Here is a 26,386-nt window from a genome sequence, read left to right as displayed (position 1 = left end):
TTAAAATTCCTGTGGGGAGGCAGGACAACCTCCAGTTTTTGATGTCTGACATTGGATAGTATAAATCAGCAGGTAACTCTGCTCCTCTTTCCAAACACTGCACTGTAGACCAAACTGGCAATTCCAATTTTGGATTATTTGCTTTGGCAAGTAATGAGTTAAACCTTTTAAAGTTTTACTGCCATTTTATAATAGGTTTCCATTTGAATGGCTAAATGCAGGAATGTCAGAGACATCTTTTACTTTATGGAATAGTAAGTTCATAATTCAAATTGCACATTGTTATGCATGAATTAATATGTCATACTCTGGAATAAAGGCAAATGGAACTATTGTATAGAATTCAGGCATACGTGGTTTGGGTTGGGGTTTTTTTTTAAACAAAGTCAATTAGCTGCTTCAACTTATCACTTTGGGTTGTAGTGCAAATGTTTTCCTACTATGTGAGATGTTTTGCCACAGTATATTTTTTTCTGTCCAAGTGTGTTTTAAAGCAGCAGAGAAATGGGCAATTTTAACATTAAAAAAAGTTGGAAAACCATCTAAAGCGCTGATGCAAAAGCAAGGAAGTCAACTCATTTCCTTCCTCAAAAATCTCTTCTAGCACATCCACCTTTATTTACCTTGCTGTCTTTCATTCCGGCCAAGTGTTGGATTGCTCCAGATATTCCCACGGCAATATAAAGTTCCTAGAAGGGAACAAGAGAGAGGCATTTTTGGTACCCACAACACAGTTTCAGTAACCCCTCACACACCCTACTCAGAATCTATCACGTGCAGCAGTTTTTACATTAATTTCAATACTGAAGGCAGCTGACAACTGGTTCCCTTCCTGACCTGGGGATGCAACGTAACTACAAAAGGAGAATCCCAAAGGAGCATCTGGCAAAGACACACGAGAGAAAAAACAAATTTAAGAAGTCTGCCTGAAAACCATCCAGCACTGCTCAGCAGGGGACAGGGCAGTGTTACTCTGGAGATTCCCAAAGCAAGTGTTAAGGTAACCTCCAAATGGATAATGCGGGGCCTGAAGAGCAAACCAAGGCTTTTGTTTGGAGCCTCTCAGAGCCTTTCACTAAGACAGAACATAGGAAGCTGAAATTCAGGTGTTTACACCTTTAAAAGGATAAAAACATTTCAGATGCCAAAGTGGGCTGGTGCATTATACACTTGTAGGTTCTGTTCTTTACCCCAACCTTCCACGACCACATGCCCTGAAGCTTTTCTTCCCCCAGGCACTCCCCACTCCCACACAGGACGAGTACAGAAGTGCTTCCCAGGTACACCAACAGCTTTACACCTCAGGGCTCCCAGTTCACATCCAGAGTCTTACATTCCAAACATTAAAATGTACAGGCACGTAGATCTGTGCTGACTGGTTTGGTCACAGCACAAAGGTATTACTTCCCCTCATGCTGAAAACCATCCATTCTGTAATCTATCCAAAACCAAGAGTATTTGAGTTCCCTGACAGTTTTCCCACCACCACCAGTGCAGGCAGCAGTCACAGCTGTGCAGTTCAGCTAACTAATGTTACAGAAGAAAACCGAAGAAAGTACTTTTCACCAACTCATTCAATAACAGCAAACTCACACACAAAATTAATTAATGGCTCATCTGTCTAGACCAACTAAAAGGTGGTACTTCACACATGATTAGAAAAGACACAACCTCCAATAATAACAATTTCTCCTTTAAAAACACCAAGGCTAGTCCATATTTAAGAACACACAAGTCCAATTCAAGAAATTATTCTGGGGGCCAGGGAGGGTAAGGGGGTCAAAAAAAAAAAATCCTCTTGCTGCTGTGCAGCTGAAGGTGTGCATTGCAGTGAGGTGGCTTTAACATGGCAGAGCCAGCTGGGGGACAGCACAGACCCCCAGAAGGGGCTGCAAACCAAGGTGTTCCAGTACAGACCATGCAGGCCTGAGAGTCACTACAGCAATTAAAGAAAGAAAGGTGATTGCTTGCTGATGTTTCTACAGCTACAGATTTCACCTGTTATTATTGTTTTTTTAAATAGGAATAGATAAATAAAAGCTATGACTTCTATGCTTTAACACAAACACTCTCTCCTGTAAAAACTGAAAGGGAGGGAAAACAGAGCAGGAACAAAGTATTTCCTATTAAAAAGGCTTCCTTTGAAATTGAAACACAGAATTTAGTCCATGCATTTCCACAAAACCACACAGCTGTTGAACACACTCAAACTCCTCAGCCTCTGTAGGTTTTTACCGAGTGGATTAATATTGGAGGTCAATCCATTTTAACCACAGCTGCAAGGTAACATAATATGTCCATATAAGAACTCATGGTAAGAATGCAATATTTTAATTATACCAAATAAAAGAACAGATGTTACAGGAGAAATTATTCTAACATCATACTGTCTTTAATACAAGCTCTTTTTAAAGACACATTACTGTAATTTGATTTTTTTCAGAGCAATTCATTAAGTACCAGTCATCCAGACTACCAGATACTCTTATCAGTCTGCTTAACATTGTGAAGTTCAGCCTTTGGAAAGAATCCAGCTAACCAGGAGCCAGATGCCTATGAATATATTCTATTAAAACATCTAGGAAAGACAAGGATGTTTCATTAAAAGGACATTTGTAAATCACCAGGCTTGTCTAAAAATCATTTATTATGCATCTAAGCCATGTCCTTCTTAGGTTATGTGCCTTTGGCTCCCTGGTTCAGACAACTGGTCCCTTCTGTTGGCTCTAACACTGATGGCAGATCACCTCAGCAATGTTCTCAGGCAGATAACACAGGGACAGTTCTTATCTACAGTTCTGTGCTGTAAAGAGACTTGACTGCTTATATACTAGTTCTAATCTACAGTTCAGCAGGAGGGACACAAAGGACCCACAAGGTCTGAATAATAAAGATTCGGGTCTGTTCACTGTTCTCAGAGAAGCAAATTCAGAAAGTCATCCAGGGATGTCATAAAGGACTGAGAAATTCAAATTTCTAAGTTATTTTCAGAGTAATACCCTTGCTTTGATGTTTTCCCTGAAATCACTAACTTCTGTCAAGCCTTCTGCCGAGTCCTATCATTCCTCCTTTGTTAGTGCTCAAAGCCTGAGTCGGGACTGTGGCCCCAAGCAACATGGAGAGAGGGAGGGAGGGATGGAGGAAGCAGATGGGTCCCACAGAGCAGTGTCCCTTCCAACTGCACAACGTGACAGGTCTGCCATCACAGAGAGCACACGAGGTCTGGAAGGAGCCCTCAGTCCTTGAGAGCTCATCTGTGCAGGAGATGAGGCACAAACAGCACGAATCAGAGTCTGGATCGCACCTCTCAGGGGCCAAACATGGCTTTACACCAACTTCAAGTTCCAGCTTTTTTGGAACCCTGGAAGCTGCTCTAATTACTGCTGTCAGGCAGCTGATCCACAGCTCACAGTTACAGGCACTTACATCTAAGTCTAGGACATGGAGTGGTGATTCTCAGCTCCCTGGTGCTGTGCACAGGCAGGTTTTCACTGAAGGGCTGCTGCCAGCACTGTGCCACAGGAGAATGGGAAACAAAGCAGCACAGAGGTTCCACACCAAGGGGCTCACTGCACTGCCTGATACAAATGAACTTCCAAAAGCAACTGAAGGAAGTCAAGGAAAGAGAAAGTTTTGGTGGTATAAAGGGCATGGCATCAGGTTAGACAATTGCCTTGCCTTGCAGTAACTTCATTTCACACAGGAAACAATTAGTGTACACGTGTCACAGTCATGCCACAACTTTTTTATGAAGTGGCTGGCAGACATCAGCACAGGGGAAGGGACACCAGAGAAGAGAGCTGCCAGCAGGGAAGAGCACAGTTAACACAGCACAGGAAGCTGAATGGACCAAACAGCCCAGGAGCAGAGGGGAAGGAGGCACCATCAGCAGGCACCAACACTCCAGATGTGCTGCTGCAGGAAGGGCTTGGCCAGCAGTGGGAAGATGTGGAGACGGGGGCACCAGCACCCATGAGGCTTCTCACAGTGACTACAGCAGCAGCCCAAGGTGATTCTGCCAGCAAACTGGCACAAAAGCCAGAAGTGCTTTAATTTGCTCACACGATATCCCAGTGGCAGCCAGAACCCTGACAGAGAACTCCGAGTTTGTAAGCAGAGGTTTGCATCCCAACCACCCTAAAAAGAAACACAACTCCAACTCCCAGATTTATCCTATTCAAAGACAAGATTCCAAGTCAAGAATCCAGCTTCTCTGTTGCTAGTTAAAGTATTCATCTAGCCTTACCATTGTCATTTTTGTTGAAAAACTGTGTGTCTTACAGAGCCATTGCACGCTAATCATTAAAATGAAAAAATCCTCCTCAGCCATTCCCTAAACTCTGTTTCTGCTTCAAACATACCCAATTTACATATTGGCAGCTGCTGCAAGTCCATAAGACTTCATGTGCAGCAATCTGCACTCCTGGCTCCAGAATCCATGCAGCCAGTTTGGATAAATGCACAAGAGAGCTATATGGGGATGATTATAATTACCAATCTACCACTGCAGTTATTTTCCTGTGCACACAGACTCTTCCAATTATTTATAGAATAATTCGTGGCATATGATATTACTTCATTTATGCTTATGAGAATATTTAAATATGCCTTAGGCTGTCTTGGGGCAGTTAAGGGACTCAAGAGAAGTACAAGAACAGTTTTTACTGCAACTCCCAGTGCCTTTGGAGGCTGCTGTGACAGAGCTCAGAGCAGCCACAGGTGCACCCCAAGCTGAGGCAGCTACTTTGCAAGCATGTCGTCAGCTCCTATTGATTTTTATGCCAATTTCTGAATTATGCTGAAAACCTTCAGCACACATCAATTTATCATCCTCCCAGTGGCATGCTTTTAAACAGGCCAGTTTAATAAACCCCTCTGGCACACATACTCTTTTTAAAGGCAGCTCAGATATTTTATTTTCTTTGCAAGAGTGAAAGGACAATGAAATTAGAAAGAAATCTTTGTGACGAAAATTGCTTTGTACAAGAGATTCCTTCCAATTACAAGCTATTAACCCAATAAAATATTTCTGCCTTGACACTGGTTCATCTGTATTACACTGTATATCAAACAATCCTCCAGTATGTACTGCTTGGATGCAGTTGTTCCATTCAAGAAGCACACATCACTACACTGCAGCCCAACTACAGTTTCTTTTTCACTTTAAGAACCTTTGATCAGCCAAGCTGTGTAATTACTCTTAAGCGTGGTTAGGGTGTCTGCTGGAGTGCAGGGCCATACAGCAATTTTTTTTTTCCTCTCTCCAGGGAAAAGCACATCAATTGCTTTCAGCTAAATGCACTCACATATGAATATTTTAGTACAATTTAATGTTTCTGCACCAACCCCAGAGGAGCAGAGCATCAATTTGTGAACATAGTTTTCTTGGAGTTAAAAGCTACGCTGGATAATGCAGGATGAAAGGGGTTGTCAATCCTCAGCTTTTTAGCAAGTCAGAGAAACACAGCCTGTAAATTCAGTCCCAGCTGCATACAAACAGCTCTCTAAAGTTTGCCACTATAAAGCTACTTTTCAACAATAGTGAATTATCAGAGGAGATATTCCAAAAACGATTTCCCAGGCATGGTCAGTTTTCCCAGTGCTATTCCCATCTGCTGGCTGCCTAACAGCCTCAGCCATTTCTACAGTGCAAACCTAATGTCCAAATAACACATTCCTACGGCGTAGGGTAGGAGAAATTATGGAATTATGTACCGTGGTTTTGAAGAGAGAAACTCTGGTATCTCAATATTCCCTTGTATGTGTAACAAAGGAGGATGTAATTAGGATCTTCTCACTGATAAGCAAGGAGTAGAACATTTTTAAAGTGAGTACAATCAAGATGAGAGGAGTGACACTCCTCATGAAGGTAAGAGAATTTAATTAGTTCATTGTCAGTAATTTTAGATAAGAGGCAGAGAACAAAATAAGAACAAAAATACTGGAATAAAATATGCTTTGTTTCGCTTTCCCTACACTTCCTGACAAAAGAGTGAAAGGAAAAAACAGATAAGCAAACTTGAGCAAGCAAAGGATCCCTAAGAAAGTGATGGGAAGTAACACTCAAGAGCAGTTAGCACCCACTTACTATGCAAAGAAACCAGGAGTCACCCAGGAATTTTAGAAAAAACAAACCCAGGCTGGGTGGAGTGTTTGCTTTGCCACCAAATACAAAGAAATACAAAATACAGGAATTATGTAAATGATGTGATACTGTGCCACTCTCAAAGCAAGGTGATGACTATTTAGTGCAAAAATGCCACTCACTGCAGTGAAAGGGATGCCTGGTAAAATACTGAGGCACAGAGAAGCTCAGAAAGTATCCCATCCTCTTGCAGAAGAGGTGGAGCAGCAATAATTCCACTGCTCTTCCACAGCTTTGGTGCCTTTTAACTGAGCCAACATCTCACTCCTCAGCATCTCACCTGAAGCTGCTGCACCTCTAACATGCCTCTTTTTCCCTCATTATTCCTGTCAATTCCTGACAGTTGTAAATCTGCCTCCCTTCTGAAGTTCCTGCAATCTAGTAGAGCCAGAGAGACCCTCCAGTAGGAAAGTGAAGCTCGAGCAGGGAAGCCAAGCAGTTTACTCCTGGCAATCATATCAGAACTACACTGAATTCCCATCTGCCTTCCCCACCCGAGGTTTCTCAGCACACACACCTGCCTTCAGTGCAATCATATCACATTTCTAGCACAATCATTTAATCCAGTGTCAATTATTGCTACACCACATATTTCCTAACTTGTGCCTTCCTGAGTTTTCCATCCCATTTTTGTCATCTGTTAAGAGTCCTGTGCCCAGTGTTCAAAGTAACAAGACAGCAGCAACTGAGCACCTTAAAAACAAAAAAAAAAGGCATTTTGCCAGCTAGGAAAACCTACAAGGAAAACTAAGACAGTGACAGAACTAGACCTTGAAAGAACAGAGACTTCAGAGGAAAATAAATTTCAAAAGAGTGAACATTTAAACTCTGAAGAGATTAAACCAGAAAGACGTCTATCAAGCAGCAGCAGATCCTCCACAAGGTCAGAGGATAACTAAATAAACAGCCTAAATTCACACACACTTGCCAAAAAAAGCAACTCTCGGTGCCACTGAGGGTTTGGCTGGTTTTTAGAGGCAAGAAGTTGAGAGCGAGATGATGCCAGCACAGCCCCATCTCCCTTCAAAAGCTGAAGGGAGAATATAATTAATTAGAATAGGGCACAAGGGAAAACCTGGGAAACCACGGGAACATTTCGGGTGTCCAAAGACAGGCACTTCTTGGAATTGCAGAGAGTGCAGGATTTCCCACCTGGATCAGAACGTTTTTTGCTTAAATATCAGACAAATTACACAAGTTCCTGAGAAAGATTACCTACCACTTTGCATGTTAGAAAAGTCACTAATTACACCATAATTGGGAAAGCTATACTGAACTAATAAATGAAGCATTCATGTTCCATTTACAAAAGTTTTAAATAACTAAAAAAACATTTTTTACTTTCTTTCTTCTCGTCCTCCTTTTTGTTCTTGTTTCTTTTTTTGTGAACGTGAGACAGAGAACTAGAAAGATTTTTACTGTGAAAGCTAACACCCCTGACTCTCTTAAATTTCTTATCTAAAAATAGCAGTTGCTCTGGGGTGGTGGTGGGAGGCTTGATTTGTGTAGGGAATTCAGTATTTTCTAACTGGACATACTTAACTAATATTTAATAGTAGACACTCATGGGAAGGATATTTTCATCCAAAATCAGATAATTTGAGCATCCTTACAAGGGCTTTTTTCTTAAACAGAAACTACACACAGTGCTTAAAATCTGAGAACTGAATTTCATTTTTCTGCAGAACACCTGCATATAAGAAATAGTGGAAAACAACTGGCTTCTAATTTTAAAAAATATGCTAAAATGGTTGTCACTGATTAAAGACACTGAATATACTAAACTGCTTTTTTCATTAGGAAGGCAACATTTTATATTTTAATATATCCACTTATGCCTAAAAACTTCCTTCCTTCCATCTCATCATATAATACAAATCAGCCTTCTCTTTCATAAGACAGAATGTTCAAATAGGAGCTGCAATCACTTGAAATCAATAGGTAAAAAAAGCTACAAACAGAAGCAAAAATAATACACTGAATACTTTCACTGGAATAAAATTGTACAAGAGAAAAATTACCAAAGAAACCCCAACAATCTGCATAACCACCAACATGAACAAAACCTTGAAGCTGAGTGATCCAAGGCTATTCTGGAAGAGAGAGGTAGAATCAAGTCTCAAACAGAAAGAAGGTGAAATCTGTACTCCTTAATTAACTGCATTCTTCCATCACCTAAGCAAAATGAACTCCAACTGTTCTGTGAGTATTAACTGTTCTGTGTGTTGTATTAATACAGGGGGATTGTGGGAAAGCTGCTGTGGCTGTGAGGGTCTCGTGTCCTGTGATGCACTGGCTGGGCTGCATCTTAACAACTGAAGCCAGTCACAGAACTACTGAAGGACCAATGTTGAAAATTACCCTTCCTTCCCCCAGATCTACAGTCAAAGACAAGGGGAAGAATTGAGCAGACCTTTTAGACTATTCTCTTCTTACCCAGTGATGAGCACAGAAATACTCCACAGCAGTCACACAGGAAAAGCAGCAGAAGCACCTCCCCTCTTCCTGAGCTTGTAACTAACCCTTTTCCCTCTGCAGGCTCAAAAATGACCCAATTCCAGAGTCCTTTAAAAACAATGCATTCCAACCCTCCACTGAGACCGGGCAAGAGACTATTAATAGAAGGGTAAGAGCAGGCACTGAGATACTTTCCCATCAGGAAGGAGCAGCTGCACGGGAGAGCAGCCGGGTCTCCAGCTACAACAGTTTTCCATATCTGAGACTCTTCCCCTGCTTAAACCCCACACACCCACAAGGGCACCGTGTCAACTGGAGCCCAAAACTGCACACAAACCTCGGGTCTCAGCAAATATAACTGACCAAAGGACAAACCTGCTCTGCAATTCTCCAGGCAGAACATCACAAGTTCTCCCTGAACTACTGGTCCCAAGCATATACAGGAGAAAAGCAGCATCTTGAGAACTGTTAAAATAGCCAGTGTCATCCTGATCTGATCAAAAAAGCTCAGTTCTGCTCCTCCAAGTCAACTCTATCTTCCACTGCACAGAATAATTTTCTCGCTAAAGTACCAAAAACACAGTGAAGTAGAATTAGGAATGTTAAATTAAGAATTTGCAGCTTTCAATTGCCTCATATTTAAGATACCTATCCAGCACACTGAAAAATTAGTTCTAGTCAGCAACTTTGTGGGCTTACTCTCAATTCAACTTGCACTTTCATTACAGTTACAATATTTTCTATACTTTTAAACCACCGTATGTTGTCCTCACACGTATTTTAGGATCCCAATGAAATATCTGAACAATTTCAAAGAAGGGACATATAATTTTCAGCACTCTGCAGAACTCACTGTTTAATAACTATTTGTTAAGAAGGGAGATGAGAGGAAAAACGCATCAGCCCTGCTGACAAACAGATGCAGCACCACACAATTGTGCCAGTTCGGATCATTTATTGACACATTCATTCGTCAGTCCCGACTAATGGCTGTTCCAACAACCCTCCAGAAGATGACAATGACAACACTGATGTGACCCTGTGCTGTGGCTCTATGTTCTTATGACTTTCACATGTCGCTATGGGCCATCTGTGGCAAAAAATGGCATTGTATCTTCATCAAAAACTAGCCTTTTTTGTTTCAACATAATTGTTTATATGCCCTTGACTCTGGAAAGAATGTTCATTGTTGAGCCTTGAGACACATAAACCAGAGCTGAGCTGTCTTCAAATTAGTATTCTCCACCTCATTATGGATATTTGGGTAGTGGAGAACTAAGGATGGTCAGCCTCATCTCATGTCCTTCCAAAAGACACAGTTAAATGACACTTGGCTTACACCCCGGTAAGCAGAAAGAGTTAGGGCTGCATTTATAATCTGCAGAGCCTCACAATTTCCTTGCACAGAGTTTAATATTGCTATCAATATTGTAAAAGGACACACTCTGCAAACAGGCAGACCTTGTCTTATCAACAGGCCTACTTCTCAGAAGCTATTTTTTGTAGAAGTTGGTTATCATATAGATTTACAGGTTATTTACATTAGCATGCCTAGAAATAGCTCCACTCAGCCCCACAGGGCTATCCCTCAGATGGCCTCTGATGAGGACTTTGAGAAAAGCAGCAAACATCCTTATCCACAATTCAAGACAGAAGGAATCAGGAGCACAAAGCATCTTGTTCAAGAAAACACAGTAGGCAGAACTGACAACAGACTCCAGGAATCACAAGTTCCTGTCTTTGATACCCAAGCATTGCTCTATCTTGACAGATGAATCACGAGCAAAATAATGGACAGGGTTTGAATTTCTCGAATTTGCAGCTCATAATGATAGAAAGGCAAAACTTTCCAGATCTTAGCAAGGCTTTGGACAGCTTTTTAGTACTATTTAAATTATTACAAATCAGTTAATGCAGCAGTTGATATATGAAAAGTTTCTCTACTAAGTTCCAGCTCATTCTTCCTTTCTGGTCTCAAGTAAAAAGTTGTTCCTCAGTGCCTTCTGTTGCCATACACAAAGAACTGCTTACTGAGAGGCTAAACCTTTACTGCACTCTGTAGCTCAGAGCACCCCTGACAGATGGCCACACCTGCCCGTGTCCTTGGTCACAGTTCCCTGCTCATGGCCATGATCATCACACCTCAGAATGTGTTACTGCACACCCTGCCCCACACTCAGATGAGCTACAGCTGTACCTTCTTATTTACAAACACTCAAGTGCTTTATCTGTCCACTGCTTTCCTCTCATCTCCTCAGGCCATAAACAACAATGAAAGTAGTCTCAGACCCCTACAGGACAGAAAGCCCTGCACAGATACAAAAAGACACAGAAATCAGTTCCCAGTGACAGCATGATGCAAAAATAGCAGAAAAAGACGTGCAGCAGGTTATGACCCAATATTAAGACACTCATTAGAGTATGGCTGCCAACCTGCAGATTATTTATCTCTTAAACTTCTTGCACTTTCATACCTTACAAAAATTTTGCTTAGACTGTACTGCCATCATCCAGTTACTAGAAGTTTTTAAAAAACCATCACCTGTAAAAACCCAGAACGCACAATTGCCAGAGATCAAGCCCTGGATCAATATAATTTCAAGTTTCTGTTGGCAACGACATCTTTTAGCATATCAGTGCTGGCTGCTAGAAAGCTAGAAAATGTTCAGCACAGGCAACTGTGAAAAAGTCCATAGTGCAAAACCCCTGGCAGGGCCATGGCAGAACACATCTGATTGACCCCCGGGAGAGATCTGCATCACAGCTTGCTTCTGTCGCTCTGGGCACACTCAGATCTTCCTGTCAGGCTCAGTACTAAGGCTCAGCTCACCTCTCAGTGCGTGCTCTGAAGGAAAATGCACACTAGAGAACACCACAGCTCTGTTATGAGAGACATTTCCATACTTACTGGTGCTACTATTTTGCCCGTCTGTCCGACTTGCAAGTCATTAGGAACAAAGCCAGCGTCAACAGCTGCACGGGAAGCTCCAACTAGTTGAAAGAAAATATTTCCAATGGGTTTTTTTTTTTAAAATATTAGCGAGCCAAATTTCTATCACCATAAAAGCACATGGGTTTTACTGAAGAGTCCCACACTCTAAGGGCACGTATTTAGAAACTTCCCTCTTAAAAGCTCTTATGGTAATCCTTCTCTATACCACTAGCTAAAAACTTCCAAATACTGAGTGCTAATGCACTTCATAAGCAACAGGAAATCCTTACTCCCAGCACCAAAGGGCCATATATTTAAACCCAAGGATTTCAGTCTGGCACATTTCCATTATTTTTTCTTGTTGCTTTGTCAAGAGGATTTTCCCATAAATGCCTTCCCAAAATGTTCCTTCAAGTTTGAATAGAACATATGTGGCATCTTGAATTGCTGTGAATCTCAGAAGTCAGGCATGGTAAAGAAAAATATCAAAGTAAACTTGAAAATGCCATATGGACATTCAGTTAACGAAGACACCAATTTAAAAACAACGCCAGTCATGTAAAACTATAAATTTATACACTTGTGAAAGCTAAAATTAACGAAATTGAAACGTTAAAGCAAACAGTTCCTCCTTCTCCCCCAGCCTTTACATAAAAATACTTAGCTCAACACTGTATATGGTTGGTTTGCTCCTATTCACACAAGAGCACAGCAAAAGGACAGAGCCACTCGAACTATAACAAATGTGAACAGGATTCTGTAAAGGAGTGGTATAAAAGGATGTATGAACAAAGTATCAGCTCTTCAAAGTGACCTAAGACAACAACTTCACTTTCTGTCTGCAAGCTTCCGTTCTGGAGACTTGAGAAGGACAGGGAACATTACAGTTTAGCATTTTGCTGCCTACACAGGCATGTAAATACAGTTGACAAAACTTCATCTATTACTAAAGTAAGAGGATTCTAAGAGTTTATTTAATACATGAAAATAAAAGACTCAAGATGAACATTGTTTTTAACGTGACATTTTAAAATATAATGAACAGGGTTAAACAGAAACAGAGAAAAACAAGTTTACCTGCAGCATGCAGTTGATCCGCAAGGTCATATAACAACTTGAAATTTTCACCACTCTTCATCCCTCTCCCTTACAAGTTAAGAACAAAAAAAAGATCAAGAAAGAAGAACATAATATGCTTTAAGATTTTCTTATTGCCTATGTTTATTTTTTTGCTATGTTTATTTTTTGTTACGTTTATTGTCTATATTTATTTTATTGCCCACTTTCCACAGGAATATTTGAGTTTGCAAAGACTCGAAGACACGCTTGCACAGGGTATTTTTGGATGCATTACTAACCAGTATGTAATATTGGAGATTTAGCTTTTGTCTTTGTGATTAATATTTTATATGTATAAACCAACACCACTGTCTTGCTTCCTTCTGGCACACAGCACCGTCCACATCATTCTCCAAAATCAGGGAAACAGCATTTTTTTCAACTATTTTGTGCTCCCTCTGCTGGCTTTAGGTACAAAACTCTGTAGTGGGATAACTAAGGAATCATTTTAGCCATAGGCATACAGTAAAAATCACAGTCCATCACTCGATACCCGAGGAGCAGAATACAAACATAATGGGTTTTAAAATCATTAAAGCCACTGCATAATAATGGTTGGACTGCCTGTAATAATTAGCAGTAATTTTAAACATGATAGATTTCAATCTAATAGCACTTCATATTGCTAAAATTTGAAAGGGACTCACCAAACATGACAATGTTCTTACAAAGCCAACCAGCATATGTTAAACTCATGTTCTACCTCCCCACAAAACATACATGTTGAGTGCCTTCCCAGCGGCCCCTATGGCATATTTCAGAATTACATCATAATTTTTTTTTTTTTAATGTATCACATTACAGTGTTCTGCTACAGATACTATTTAGGAAGAGGTACTGAAATGCATCCCAAGCCAGTTTCCATATTATCTAACTCACCTCCCGACACCACCACTTTTGCACTGGTGAGCTCCGGCCGATCGCTCTTGGTCAACTTCTGCTCAATCCATTCAGAGAGACCAACGGGGGGTGGAGGGGTCACTGCATTCATCAGATAAACAAAAACACCCACAAGAAAAATGATAAAGCAGGTATTTTCAACCTTTTAAATCTGAGCTTAAACTTAAAGCACAGTTCATTCTCCAACCGACTCTACCGCGAGCTTTAACCACTGTCAGTAGTTGCTCTGTGGCTCTGGGTACAAGTCTCGTTCACTACAAGCTGCACTGAAATGAAGTTCTGTTGTATAAATGCTACACATTGACAGGAACCCAGCACAAGACCTGTGCTTCTTACTCAGACAGGCAAAGAAGTCACTTAGGTGATGCACTGACAGTGCAATACACTGATCTGAAGTAACATTTCTAACATTAACAGACATTAGGAAATACAGGAAGGTTCAGAGGCAGGCACTACATCCCAAGGAAAAAGGCCCACAGTGAAAAACAGCAGAAGTGATCAAACAGGTTGCCCAGAGTGGCTGTGAAGTCTCCACATGTGGAGATACTCAAAGCCTGACTAGACACAGTCCCAGGCAACTTCTCCCAGGGGCTGGACTAGATGATGTCTAGAGATCCCTTCCAACCTCAGCTACTTTGTCATTCTGTGACTGGATCTCTCTACTATGAAAGCTACACTGGCTTCATTAAATAGTAATTTAAACTGAGATAGTTAAAACTGATCAACAACTGGGTGTTCTCGAATCAATTTAAACCACTTCTAATTTAGCTTGGTGATGTAATGACCCATCTCGATTGCAATATGATTAAACCAAAACTGTGGAGAGCCAGCCACTTTCATTTTTGCTCAGTCTTGTTTTGAAAACCAATCTGGTTATTCAAACAGCTGTAACTTGTCCTTACTTGAAGTTTCAAGATTACAGTGGCAGAAGTTTAAGCAGCGAGCACAACAAGCAGAGATTTCAGCAGAGACAATCTCCTTTTCAAGTCAAAGAAAAGGGAGGAACTGAGCAGATAATCCATAGCAGACAACACTAAACAGCACAAGTACCTGTACCAAAAGTATAAAGCTAACATTGCAACAATCAGTTTGTTTTGACAGATGCTTCTACAAAACATCACCATGCAGTGAGAAAAACTAACTATTACATAAAGCAACAGAATCCCAGAACAAATACTCACACTTTTCTACACTGGCACTGCCACCACTTGCCGGTGCAGCCTCAAAGGAAGTTCCTCGTACAGTGAACACTTTAACTGCTTCATCACACTGCACAGTGCAAAGAATATTTCCTAACAAAAAAGGTACATTGAAAATTTAAAGATGATTATCAGACATATTGTGCTTAAAAACCCCCCACAAAACAACACAACCTAATATCAAAAACACGTTAGCTGTTGTACTAGAACAATATCCACAAAGGTACTTCCCAAAATTGCAGTTTTAGGTGACCAAAACCTGGCACTTAATAAATACAGATTACAAATAGTTTAATTTACTTTTTAGCTCCATGTTTCAGAAGTATAATGACAAATGCTCTATTTTTAAAGGATACAAAGCATTCAAATCATCTCTTATGGATGAGCTTTTAAATTTCAGAAAGGACAAAAAAAACAACTTTGAAAATGCCATTCTTAAGGGATGTCTATAATTCAAAGTAGATCTTTTATCCTGTTGCATGAACTCATCAGAACTGAAGACAATGAGGCCTCCCCCAAGTATCTGTGGGACTGTGTTTCTCTTATAATATAATACAATACTTCACACTGCAGGCTGCAGGGAACACTAAAAGAAAAAAAAACGCTGCAACATTTTTCTAAACAAACTATTCACAAACGAAGTCATCTTGAAACTGTGAATTACTGGGAAGCAACTTAAAAGTGCAACACAAAACCACATTCTGGTAACGTAACTCAAAATGTAACACCGTGCTGGTACATGTGGTACAGTCTTGTACCATAAAATTAAGAAACACAAGCTAATGAGCTCATATCTAAAATAAAACACAGTGTCAGCCAAGTATTAGAGAAACAAGAGTGAAAAAAGAATTGCAAATTAATCCAATTAAATATTATAAATAATTTGTTCAATGTCTTCATAATTGGAAAAAATAACCCTGGGGTATCTTAAATCAGAACTAATGCTGGTCCTATTAAATACAGCTGGACAATTAACTCCATGTCTTACGCTTTGCAAAATCTGATCAGCAGGGCATTAACAAAGAAACATGTACAAAGGATATGACCAAATTCTATTCATGAAGGTGATAAGACCTGGGTTTGACATGCTAGTCCCAAAGCTGTTGGGCTTACTTGCTTTCTCACCCAGGGAGCATCATGTCCATCCCCAGGCTTCATTTTTTATGAACCACAGCAATTCGGATGGTAGGGTGAAAATTCCTATAATTTTCCAGGGTTCTAACAACAAGATCATGTAGGAAAGTTAGTAGAATTGGGTCTGTTATTGCATAAATACCACACACCTTTTGTGATTACCCACCTGCATAGATAGTTCTCACAAAAGTGTCTGGGGACTTAATTTCAATAATGTCAGAAACAGGGGCAACACCAAGTTTACCAGCCACTCTGGGAATGAGATTCTAGAAGTTAGAGATGAAAAATTAGCAGAGCAAATGCTAACTAAAATACACATGGTCAGTAAAAGAACACCTGCTGACCGAGCTTTAACTTCATATAATGCTGTCCTTAAGTAAAAAACACACATAGAACTAAGATTTTCATGGGGCTTCTCATGTAGCTTTAGCGGCCAAATAAAATCCCATTACTGTAATAACATTAGATGTTTTATGAGACTTACTGTAAGTAAACCCTTAATTCAATATCTTAAATTAGGAGGCTTATTTGCTTCAAATAGTTTAAAACTGAATATAGATGCCATTTACTCAGAAAATTGACAATTATGGATTGCTGAGCTCTTAGCACTTCAAGAAAAAAAAAAAAAAGGTATTTTTGGAAGGTAGTTGCCAGAGGCAGTAAGAAAAAAACCCTACATTCTTCTCCCAAAAGCCAAAAAATTATTTTTGATATTAAAATACAAATTCTTTTGCTTTAAAATTTACCTAACATTACTTGGCACCTTTATGAGTGGGAAAGAGGGAAAAAAAGAGCAGCAAAAATGATGAACAAATCAATGATAACAAGATGATTGCTTGCTCTTTGTCTGCCTCCTAATCTGGTACAACACAAAGGGGCCCAGTTCTGAAACCTTTACTCACACGAAGCACTCAAAAATGGCAGTGCAAGCTTTAAAGCAAAAGCTGTTAACTTTTACTACGACACTACAGCTCAAATATAGAAAAAAATTCAAAACCCTAAGACTTAAGGTACGTAAAAGATTTCTCTTAGCAAAAAAGGTACATAAAAGATTTCTCTGAGCAAAAATAGAAGTATACAGATTGATATTGATTGGAAGTGAAAGTAGTCAGATGGGAGGCTGATGTCATTATTCATCCTACAGCAGCAGGATTTCTCAAGTACCCTTTCTCTCTAATTTGCTGCACCACGATGGTGCCCAGATTGTTAGCACTGAGGCTCTCCATGCACTTAGAAACATATTCCTTGAGAAAACAAGTTTTGAAAAATCATATTTTCATTAAAAAACATCTTGGCTGAGACTTAGATCTGTGTTATTTATATATGTTTACAGACATTTCAATGTACATGACTTAGATCGCAGATGCAATTCTCCCTCCAAAAAAGATTTGCTTCCAATAGGTCTGCACACTTTCATTTTAATATGCAAATAATACATTTTTCATCTTGATTTGCTGTGCTTTTCTTTACAATTTTCATGCTCTCAGATCACAACCTATTTTGCCTCTTGTACACAGTCCTATATTGTTACCACGGAATATTTCTTCTACGCTGTTCTTTTGTCCACATCAGCCCATAATAAAAATCAAACATCACTCAGTGTTTCTAACTCATGACCTCTTAAGTGAACTGCTTGTAACACTGTTTGCAGACTCAGAAGTGTCCATGGCTGACTTCTCTCATCCCTTTGATTCACAACTCTTACCTACAGCAGTGTCTGTGTCTTTTCTACAAGAACTTTTGGATGTACTTTGATCTACTTACCTTCCCAAAGGCAGATGCTCCAGCACAAATGTGGGTGTACTTAAATTTTTTATGAGTTTCCACAATCAAGGGAGTCAGCTCCTCTGAGAATAAAAATATAATGCTCAGAATTTACAACTATCTTCTTTTCAAGCACAAATATAAATACAATTTCTTTTGTTAATAGGTCAGAACAACTCTCACCTGCCAGAAATCCCTTGTACGCATCGTGCTGAGCCACAAGAACTTTTGCAACACCCTGCACTTTGCTGACTTCTTGTGCTACCTATGATCACAAGTGAATTATTATTAGTTTGTGTTATAACAGGCACCACAAACAAATAACAGGAGAGTCCCTGCGGCAAAGAGCTCACAGCCTACAGATTAGTTAAAACCAGAACCTAAAGTACATGAATTTCAAAATCAGAACAAACCTGATGGAATAAAATATAGCTCTTCTAACTCACAGCATAGTGCCTTATGGGATAATGCAAATGGACTTGTGAATAAGAAAACTACAAAGCAAATCAAGCAGAGGAAAGCTTGTCTCCTGCCTTCAGGATCACACACTCATCTCCTCAGTTATTACTGCAGCCGGTAACAGCCACGAGTGAGGATTATTGCTCAGTATTCCAGTGTAAGCAGCAAGAAACCAATCCTACTTTCTTTTAAAATCAGTCAATATCTACCACACAAGCAAATACAAATGTACAGCAATGTTATGATCTTCGTCCAAATTTTAGGAGCAATCCCGTTATTTGCATCCGACTTTTTGCCCCCTGACACGACGTGTATTTTCAATTTATATTTATGCATTTTTTTTCCTTTAAATTAGCACAAGTGAAGTTTAAATGATAAAAGGGTTATTACAGATCAGAGAGAAGAGGACTGACAGCAAGGTCTGGAGACCACATGCATTGTCCCAGAACCAGGGTAGTTTTACTGAGTTTGATGAGTATCAGTTTACCCTCAAAAATTAACAAAAGGAAATAAATAGAGAAGAACTCCCTCATAGCTGCTGCAGAACATCCCTTTGAGTCACTGGCTCTTAAAAAAAAACCAAAACCAAACCTTCATTTTTTGTAAAATACTTTTTCCCAGCATGACATACCTTGCCAAACAGACACCATATACTTAGCATTAAAAAAAACCAACCAAACAAAACATTCACAATCATTTCTCTACTATGCAAGTGCCAGAGAATAAGGAAAATTAAAGACAGATTTTTCGGGCAATGTTTTTTTTAAATTTTCTTGATTTAGACAAATATTTGCTTTGTCTCCACCTCGGACACCTGAGTAGCCACTGAGGTTTCTCCACCTCTTAGTGAATTAGCTGCCCTAAGTGTGCCTCCTTCATGAGATACTACCTGTTGCTTTCAAAATAACAGTTCATACACAGTATGTAAAATATTAGGCATAGTTTTCTGTACTTCCACTGCTCACACAAGAGTAAATCCTGCTGGAATAAAAGTGCCACTAACGTACTAACCACATTGTCTCTAAATTTTGCACAGAAAAAAATCACATTAACAATACACAGTCGACATACAAGGAACTTTTTTGGTACGTGAGATATGTGACAAAGTCAAGAAGCATTAATTTCAGAATTTTAGGTTGCAGACACACTCTTTCTATGCAACTAGTAGTTGATTAGTAAAAGCAAGTTGCTCAGAAGCCCAATTTGTCACTGTGCTGTTTTACTTCTGCTGGTTTCCATTTGAGCAAGTGCAACCTTCTTTCCAAATTCTTAGCACTGCAACATTTGTCTTTCGAACTTCACAGAGAAACCTTGTTTTAAAAGTTAGCTGTCCTTCAGCCCTATAAAAATGTGCTCGCTCGAGCTCGTGAGCGCTGTTACCGACACTGTCCCCTGTGAAATGAAATCTAAACCCCTATTTTCTCCTCAGAAGAGAAGCAGTTCCAGTGCAGGACGTTTCCGGCAGATTAGCAATTCCTGGCACAGTTCCTCTGCACTACAGGTTATTTTTCAGGCTGACCAAGTATTCTTTACTTCATTCGTATGAAAACAGCATTTCCTACCTTGTCACAGCTGGTACCAGCTACTAAACAAGAAACTTCCCCTCCCAGTTTCTTTGCTGCGGCGATGGAGTTGAGCGTAATGGGCGTGAGAGACTCATTGTTGTGCTCGGCTACGACCAACGTACTCTGAAACCTCTGCAGCACCGAGGCCTTGAAAGGAAGGGAGAGAGACAGGAGTTTGGTACTCAGCTTTGAAATAAAAAACTGTTCTTGGAGCAGTTCTGCTTGACAGAAACTCATCAGCTGTACAAACCGTGAAGCACTGCTGGCAAACCAAACAGGCTAATTCTAGAGAAGTTTTATTAAGTAAGGAGAATATACAAGGTGTTAAAAAAAAAGGTATAAACTTGCTTGGCTTCAGCTAATCTATAATATGCTGTGTTTAAACTAAAACATCCACATGAAAATACTGAACAAAATAAAGAAAAACATTTTAACACATTACATTCAAGTTCAGTTGAGCAACTTAACCAAGTACCCTAAAGAACAAAGATTAGACCACCGAGACTAAGACACAAGGAAATCAAGGGTTGCAAATAAATACTTGGGTTTTTTAGGGTGGTTCTCTGCTGGTGTTTTATTACAGCTTTTAACCAAAATCTAGCTACAGAACCCAGTTTTATATTTAGTTACGTGTAGAGGCAAAATTGCACGCAGTGGCTGCGTGATAATCAAGCAGTAAGGGCTCCCAGCCTGCAAACACACTAATAGAAATCTTTACAAACATCAGGTTCTATTTTTTCCCCTTCTTCCTTTAAAATATTCGACACTTGAGCACGTAGTCTACCACCACAATTTCACGCTCCTTAAATAATAATTTGGAGCAATTCACCATCCACATACAAACTTTAACTTCTAAAGCAAAAACGAAAGAAAAAAAAAAAATAAAAAATGAGGCAAAGAATTGCCATGAGACCAAACTAGAATATTCTAAACTCAGACTTTCCTCTCTAATATTCAGGTGAACACGAGAAAAGCGTTATTCCTCCAAGACTAATAACTAGGGTAGGGAAAACATTTGGGATGGGAACAGGAATATTATTCTTCAAGACTTTGTTTACCCTCCATAAGGCCTAACTGAAGACTCAAGTTACAATCAGTGTAATATGGAACACATGGAAAACCAAATATATTCATTAATATGACCGAGGCACAAACACCAACACAACACTGAAGACTGCACGGCCAAACACTGCTTTTTTAAACATACACATTCCAACTCCATCTCCCCTCATGCCAAACATGCACTTATCTACAGCTTATAATAAAAAAAAGTTCCAGAAAATCTGAGAGGCTAAAATTTGGATCTGGACTTCAGCCCCACAAAGCCTGCACCATGCTCAACTTCACACAGAGAGAGCAAATCCCGAGTGCTTCCCTGAACCTCATCACAGTGCAAAAATATAAATACAAAGATGAGTTTTTCCAGAATCTGGATTGTGATTTGCCCTTTACATTAAAACAATGAGGATTCTTGTAAAAGTGCTCTGCATTTCATCTTTGATGCTTAAGGTTTCTTGCTGTGATTAAATACTCTGAGCTCGTTTGAAACCAATTGCCAGTAACAAAATATTTATTGCCAATATAGATCAGACACTGTATTTTTGATTATGTTTCATACATCATTTGCAATAAAAGTTATGAAATGTTAGTCACCATTTGAGGAATAAATCCATGCTTTTGTGGCAAAAAGCCCACTTCTCCAATGATTTATACTCATGTCACAGGGTAAAGTGGACCATGCTCCTGGAAGATCCTGAAGTTTTCAAATTTCCAAAGGGAGCCACATGCATTTTAAACACACTTATTTCTGACTATATTATCATCTTTTCTCTAAATAAGTGCTGCACCACCAGAGGAGCTCTATCATTCTGTCAAACTATTCTAGAATAAACTGAGAAATAATTGGGGTTTAGCCAAAAAGAATAAGAGCAATGGATGTTGCTTGAGCAGACTGGATATTAGGTATTATATTAGCACTAATTAGGTATTATTTCTAAACCAATAATCCTACATTTTATATTTGTGGGAATATACACAACATTAATACCAGAAGGTCACTTTATGCATGACATTTCTGAACATAAAGATAAGACCAGATTTAAAATAAACCAAAAGTCACATTATAGATCTTGGGTAAAAATCCTAGATAACAAATAAGATTCCTTTCTGAGTCTGAATTTTAATACACTAACACACATTAAATAATTTTTTCAATTAAAAAAACCAAACTGACTTTTGTTGGTTATAATAAAGAATCTGCAGTAAAACCAGAGGGTAATTCATGCAGTCACATATGGTCCTGAAAACTAAGAACCTGCCATGAGTCAATGAAGAGGACAGGTAGTTATTTTGATGAAGTTACTTGTCCAGCTGCACATGTGTGAGAACAGCCCGTTATTTCACTGACATAATTTCTGCATTTGGGCAGGATGTCTACTTTGAAGCCCAGATAAACCAGGAAAGTGGAGAATAAACCTGACCAGCTAGCAGGTTTATTCTGAAAATAATGCCTTGAGAGGGAACAGCACTCAGTGCTTGTGCCACAGAAAGTTCCTGGTGAAAACCAAGCTCTGGAAAAATCAGGCTATCCAAAGAAATCAGCTACAGATAAACATCCTACAAACCTGGGCCACTGAGTAGCTCCTGCAGCACAACAACAGAGAATGATGTGGCAGCAACAGGTAGAACTGGGAAGTCTATTTTGCCTAGGTTTAGATACAAATCACAGCCAGGCACCTACACTTCCTCCACAGCTGAAACATCTGCACGTCCTCTCTGGTGGAAACTCCGGACAGGGATTCAGTTTATACCAAAATAAACATTTGTGAACGAAAACCATCCAGAGTTCCCAACTTCCCCCTCCACCCCAGCGTTTACTGTAGAGCAAACCTGGCCTCTGACTTCCAGATGTCTAAAAGTTGCTAAGATTAACCTAGATGTGCAGTACAGGTCAATTAAGCCACTTGCAAAGTACCAAAGGATTCACTGAATCTATCAAGTTTCTCCAAAGCATCTTTTGGCTCCCCACCTGAGAAACTCAGTAATATTTTCCAAGCAGAACATGAAAAATGTCAGCATAATATCTGGGTTTCTAGGCTTCAGACAAAACAACAACAAAATAACTGCTACTGTCCCAGTAAAACGTGAGCAATCTGGACGTGCCCAGTACACCTGCCCAGGTAAAGCCACACCTCGGACACCCCAGGTCCCCACCCACCTACACACAACACCTTCACAAGGCTCTTCACACAACACCCCTGCAAACTGAACTGGGCTGCTCTTTCAGCACTGCTATGGACAGGCTGCCTGGACAGCACGTGCCCAGCACTTCTTAAATACGGATTTGCCGCTCACACGCTAAAAACAATGTATGAACAGCTGGAAAAGCCCTGAGAGAAGTGCTGCAGATCTTTGCTTGCTGCTGGGTGAGACTGGTGGCAGCACTGATGGCCTTGTAGCAACAGTCATGGCCAGGTGCCTGCAGCCTGCTCCAAGGACACTCATAACACAAGAATTAGGAAATCAGCTCTGTGGGTAACACGTGTGGCCAGCACAGGGACACAAGATGGGTCAGCCAAAAAGTCATCCAGAAAATGCAGGAGCTGCAGCAGGTGAGTTCTACACGGCCCCGTGCTCCAAATATGCATGAATACAAAGCAGGCTGCCAGACACTTCACCTGGGGAACTGCAGTTTGTCTCCCAACCTCTGTAGAGGAACCTCTGGAAGTTTCAGGAACTAAACCAGAATAGACGTTCACAAGGCAAAAGCATCTAACAGCTGGACCCACAAAGGTATCTCTAGAGCTGATTTTCTTAGCTGTAAAAGCAAACTGGCCAGGAAATAAAGTTTTAAAACTGCTTAGCAGAAATTCTGTATCTCACAGAGAACCATTAACACTGGGCAAAGTTCCCGGGAGGGGACTCCAAGAACTAGGAATTGGGGTATTACTAAAGATAATGGCTTAATAAGGAAAGCAATGCTTAATTCTAGTAAGAGACAGTCTTTTAGCTGCAAAACTTTAAACAAAAAAAAAAGTTTTGGTATGTTCAGGGAGAGGAGGGAACTCCAGCAATAAAGGATGTACTTCTAGAATCTCTCTACAGATCTGCCTACAGAAGAGGTCTAAGAGACAACTTCAGGAAACACTAACTACAGAAACAACAATAAAGGCACTTGAACTGAAAAGGAGCTATAACTGCAGCAAAGAACAAGGGAAAAAAGTAAAGAAAGAAAAAAACCACTTTGTAAAAAGGATTTTGCAATCACAATAAAGACATAAAATTACAAAGGAATCGAAGCAGCAGTAGGAAGATGAAACACAGAATAAGCTTCTCCAGATATATCCCTTGCAAACCATTAGTAAAAATCAACAAAGCTACTTTGAAACACAGACAACACTGACAACAAACTCCCTAAGTGGCTTATTCCCATCCCTGCACCAATTTTCGTGCACTTGCAGTCTCATTTCTCCTCAGTCCTCCCATCTTTAAGTTATGCAAAACTCCAACCTCTCCTTGCTGTTCACACCTCACAGGTCTCTCGCATCCTGTTTCTCTCCAGACTGCACTGACCATTGAACAGTGTCAGCAGGGAAAAACTTTGCACTTTTCAAAAAGTGAAACAAACTTGCAATTTCTCTCACAGACTACATTGTTACCCACATACTGAAGGTGCACAGGGTGCTTTACTGGCTTTATTTTGTAGTTAAGAGTTTAAATGTGTATGGCTGAAAACCAAGGAGCTGACCTCACGTTTCCATTACACAGAACTGAATCGAGCAGTGATCATGTGAGTAAAGTACTATTTGCACAGCAGTACCATATGACCCGGGAGCTTCAGAGATCATCAAGACCTTTGCTCCACAAAGCCTGCAGCCTAACAACCGAGATGTCCATGCTTACAACAGTTAGAACTTTCTGATTAATTTTGTCACGTCTGACCTAGTCTACCTGTGCTGCTCTTATAAGAGATGCTTATTACCTGAAACCATTTAATATATCCATAACTCCTCTTTTAGAGCTGTACATAACTGCAATACCTATAAAAGCCTTGGAGAGCTCGAAAAGAAACTCGCAAGATTTAAAGTTGTGAACATGGGTTATTTACACACAGTTTTAGTGGAGGGAGTATCTCTCAGTGGATGCCAAGAGTTCAAGCAGATATTCAGAGACATTTCATCAATCATCCACTCCAGTTAACCTTGAGGTCACCTAGACCTTGGTAACACAGCCACAATGACACACCAGGCAGCAAACGGCCTCCAAAAGCCCCACTCCTCCCAGCTGAGCCATATGACGGTCAAACTGGAAAAGCAACAAGTGTTTTGCATTAGCTTCGTCCACAGGTTGGGATAGTTAAAGCAATCACATTTCTGCACAGCTGTGACTGAGAAACGCTGTATCAACCCCTCAATACTCCAGAAAGCCTCTCCTTGAGCCACAAATATTTTTCAAGTGTTGTTTAGGGTTTGCAATAACAACCTTTAGCGGTAAGGAAAGCAGCCTGTTGCTCGGCTCGCCCCGCTGGCGGGTGGATGTGAGGGAGTACTCCCGGGGGCTCACGACCGCACTGATGCCTCCGGCAGCTTTCCACCGGGACAACAGCCCGCAACTCCCGACCGCCGGAGAGGGCTCCCGAAACACCCGGCGTCCGCTCGGAAACTTTATTGTTAACAGCCAGGGAGCGGGAGAGGAGTCCAGCGGAGGAGCCCGGCCCCAGTGGCACCAAGCACTCGCCCCCCGGACACCCCTCGGCCGCCGCTGCCGGGCGGGCGGAGCTCAGCCCCGCCCCGCCCCGCGCCACCTTTGCCCCACTGGGCAGGCCCCGCACGGCAGGGGCGGCGCGAAGGCCCCGGCGGGAGGGCCCCGGCCCGTGTGCCCGGGGTGCGGCCCGGGGGTCCCGCACTCCCGCTGCCCCCGCACTCACCGCCCGCCGCAGCCGCTGCGCCGCCGCCGCCCGCAACATGGTTCCGTCGGGCCGCTCCGCGCCGATCTCGCGAGAGCAGCGCCGCGCCCCGCCCCGCCGCCTCATTGGCCCGGCCCGCGGCCAATGGGCAGCGCCGGCGCGGGAACCCCGCGGGTGAGCGGGGACAGCGGGGCGGCGGCACCGCACGGGCGGCACAGGGACCGGGACCGGGACCGGGGTGTCACACCGCACACACACCGCACGGACGGCACAGGGACCGGGACCGGGGTGTCACACCGCACACACCACACGGGGACCGGGACCGGGGTGTCACACCGCACACACCGCACGGGGACCGGGACCGGGGTGTCACACCGCACACACCGCACGGGGACCGGGACCGGGGTGTCACACCGCACACACCGCACGGGGACCGGGGTGTCACACCGCACACACCGCACGGGGACCGGGACCGGGGTGTCACACCGCACACACCGCACGGGGACCGGGGTGTCACATCGCACACACCGCACAGGGACCGGGGTATCACAGTGCACGCACGGCACACGGACCGGAGTGTCACACCGCACCGCACACGCCACACACACCTCATCGCACACACCACACCGCGCACACCGCACACTGCATAGGGACTGCTGTATCATACCGCACCGCACACACCGCACCACTGTGTCCCCGCACACAGCGCACACACCGCCCGCACAGCCGGCTGTGTCCCCCCGCACCTCCTGCTGACCCACCGCTCGGCCACTGACCCCCGCCCAGCCGGCTCTGTCCCGAGCCTCT

The 26,386-nt window shown here is 41.6% G+C and overlaps 1 protein-coding gene across 1 annotated transcript in view; it reads right to left on the bottom strand.

The window, feature by feature from the left end:
- ETFA (electron transfer flavoprotein alpha subunit) overlaps positions 1–25,672 on the bottom strand; it is a 29,385-nt gene extending 3,713 nt beyond the window's left edge. The window contains exons 1-10 of the mRNA XM_017816766.1: positions 25,601–25,672; positions 19,672–19,821; positions 17,834–17,915; positions 17,651–17,733; positions 16,053–16,152; positions 14,735–14,845; positions 13,533–13,634; positions 12,612–12,680; positions 11,511–11,593; positions 624–689 (exon numbers count right to left, since the gene is read on the bottom strand). Of these exons, the coding sequence (XP_017672255.1) occupies positions 624–689; positions 11,511–11,593; positions 12,612–12,680; positions 13,533–13,634; positions 14,735–14,845; positions 16,053–16,152; positions 17,651–17,733; positions 17,834–17,915; positions 19,672–19,821; positions 25,601–25,639 (885 nt within the window). The 5' untranslated portion in view covers positions 25,640–25,672. The remainder of the gene's footprint in view (positions 1–623; positions 690–11,510; positions 11,594–12,611; positions 12,681–13,532; positions 13,635–14,734; positions 14,846–16,052; positions 16,153–17,650; positions 17,734–17,833; positions 17,916–19,671; positions 19,822–25,600) is intronic.
- Between the last annotated feature and the right edge of the window lie 714 nt (positions 25,673–26,386).

The sequence above is a fragment of the Lepidothrix coronata genome, unplaced genomic scaffold, assembly GCF_001604755.1.
Source record: "Lepidothrix coronata isolate B3197 unplaced genomic scaffold, Lepidothrix_coronata-1.0 Scaffold58, whole genome shotgun sequence".
Lineage (NCBI taxonomy): Eukaryota > Metazoa > Chordata > Aves > Passeriformes > Pipridae > Lepidothrix > Lepidothrix coronata.
The sequence above is the reverse complement of the archived record's forward strand: the minus strand, read 5'-3'. Positions and strand labels throughout refer to the sequence as shown.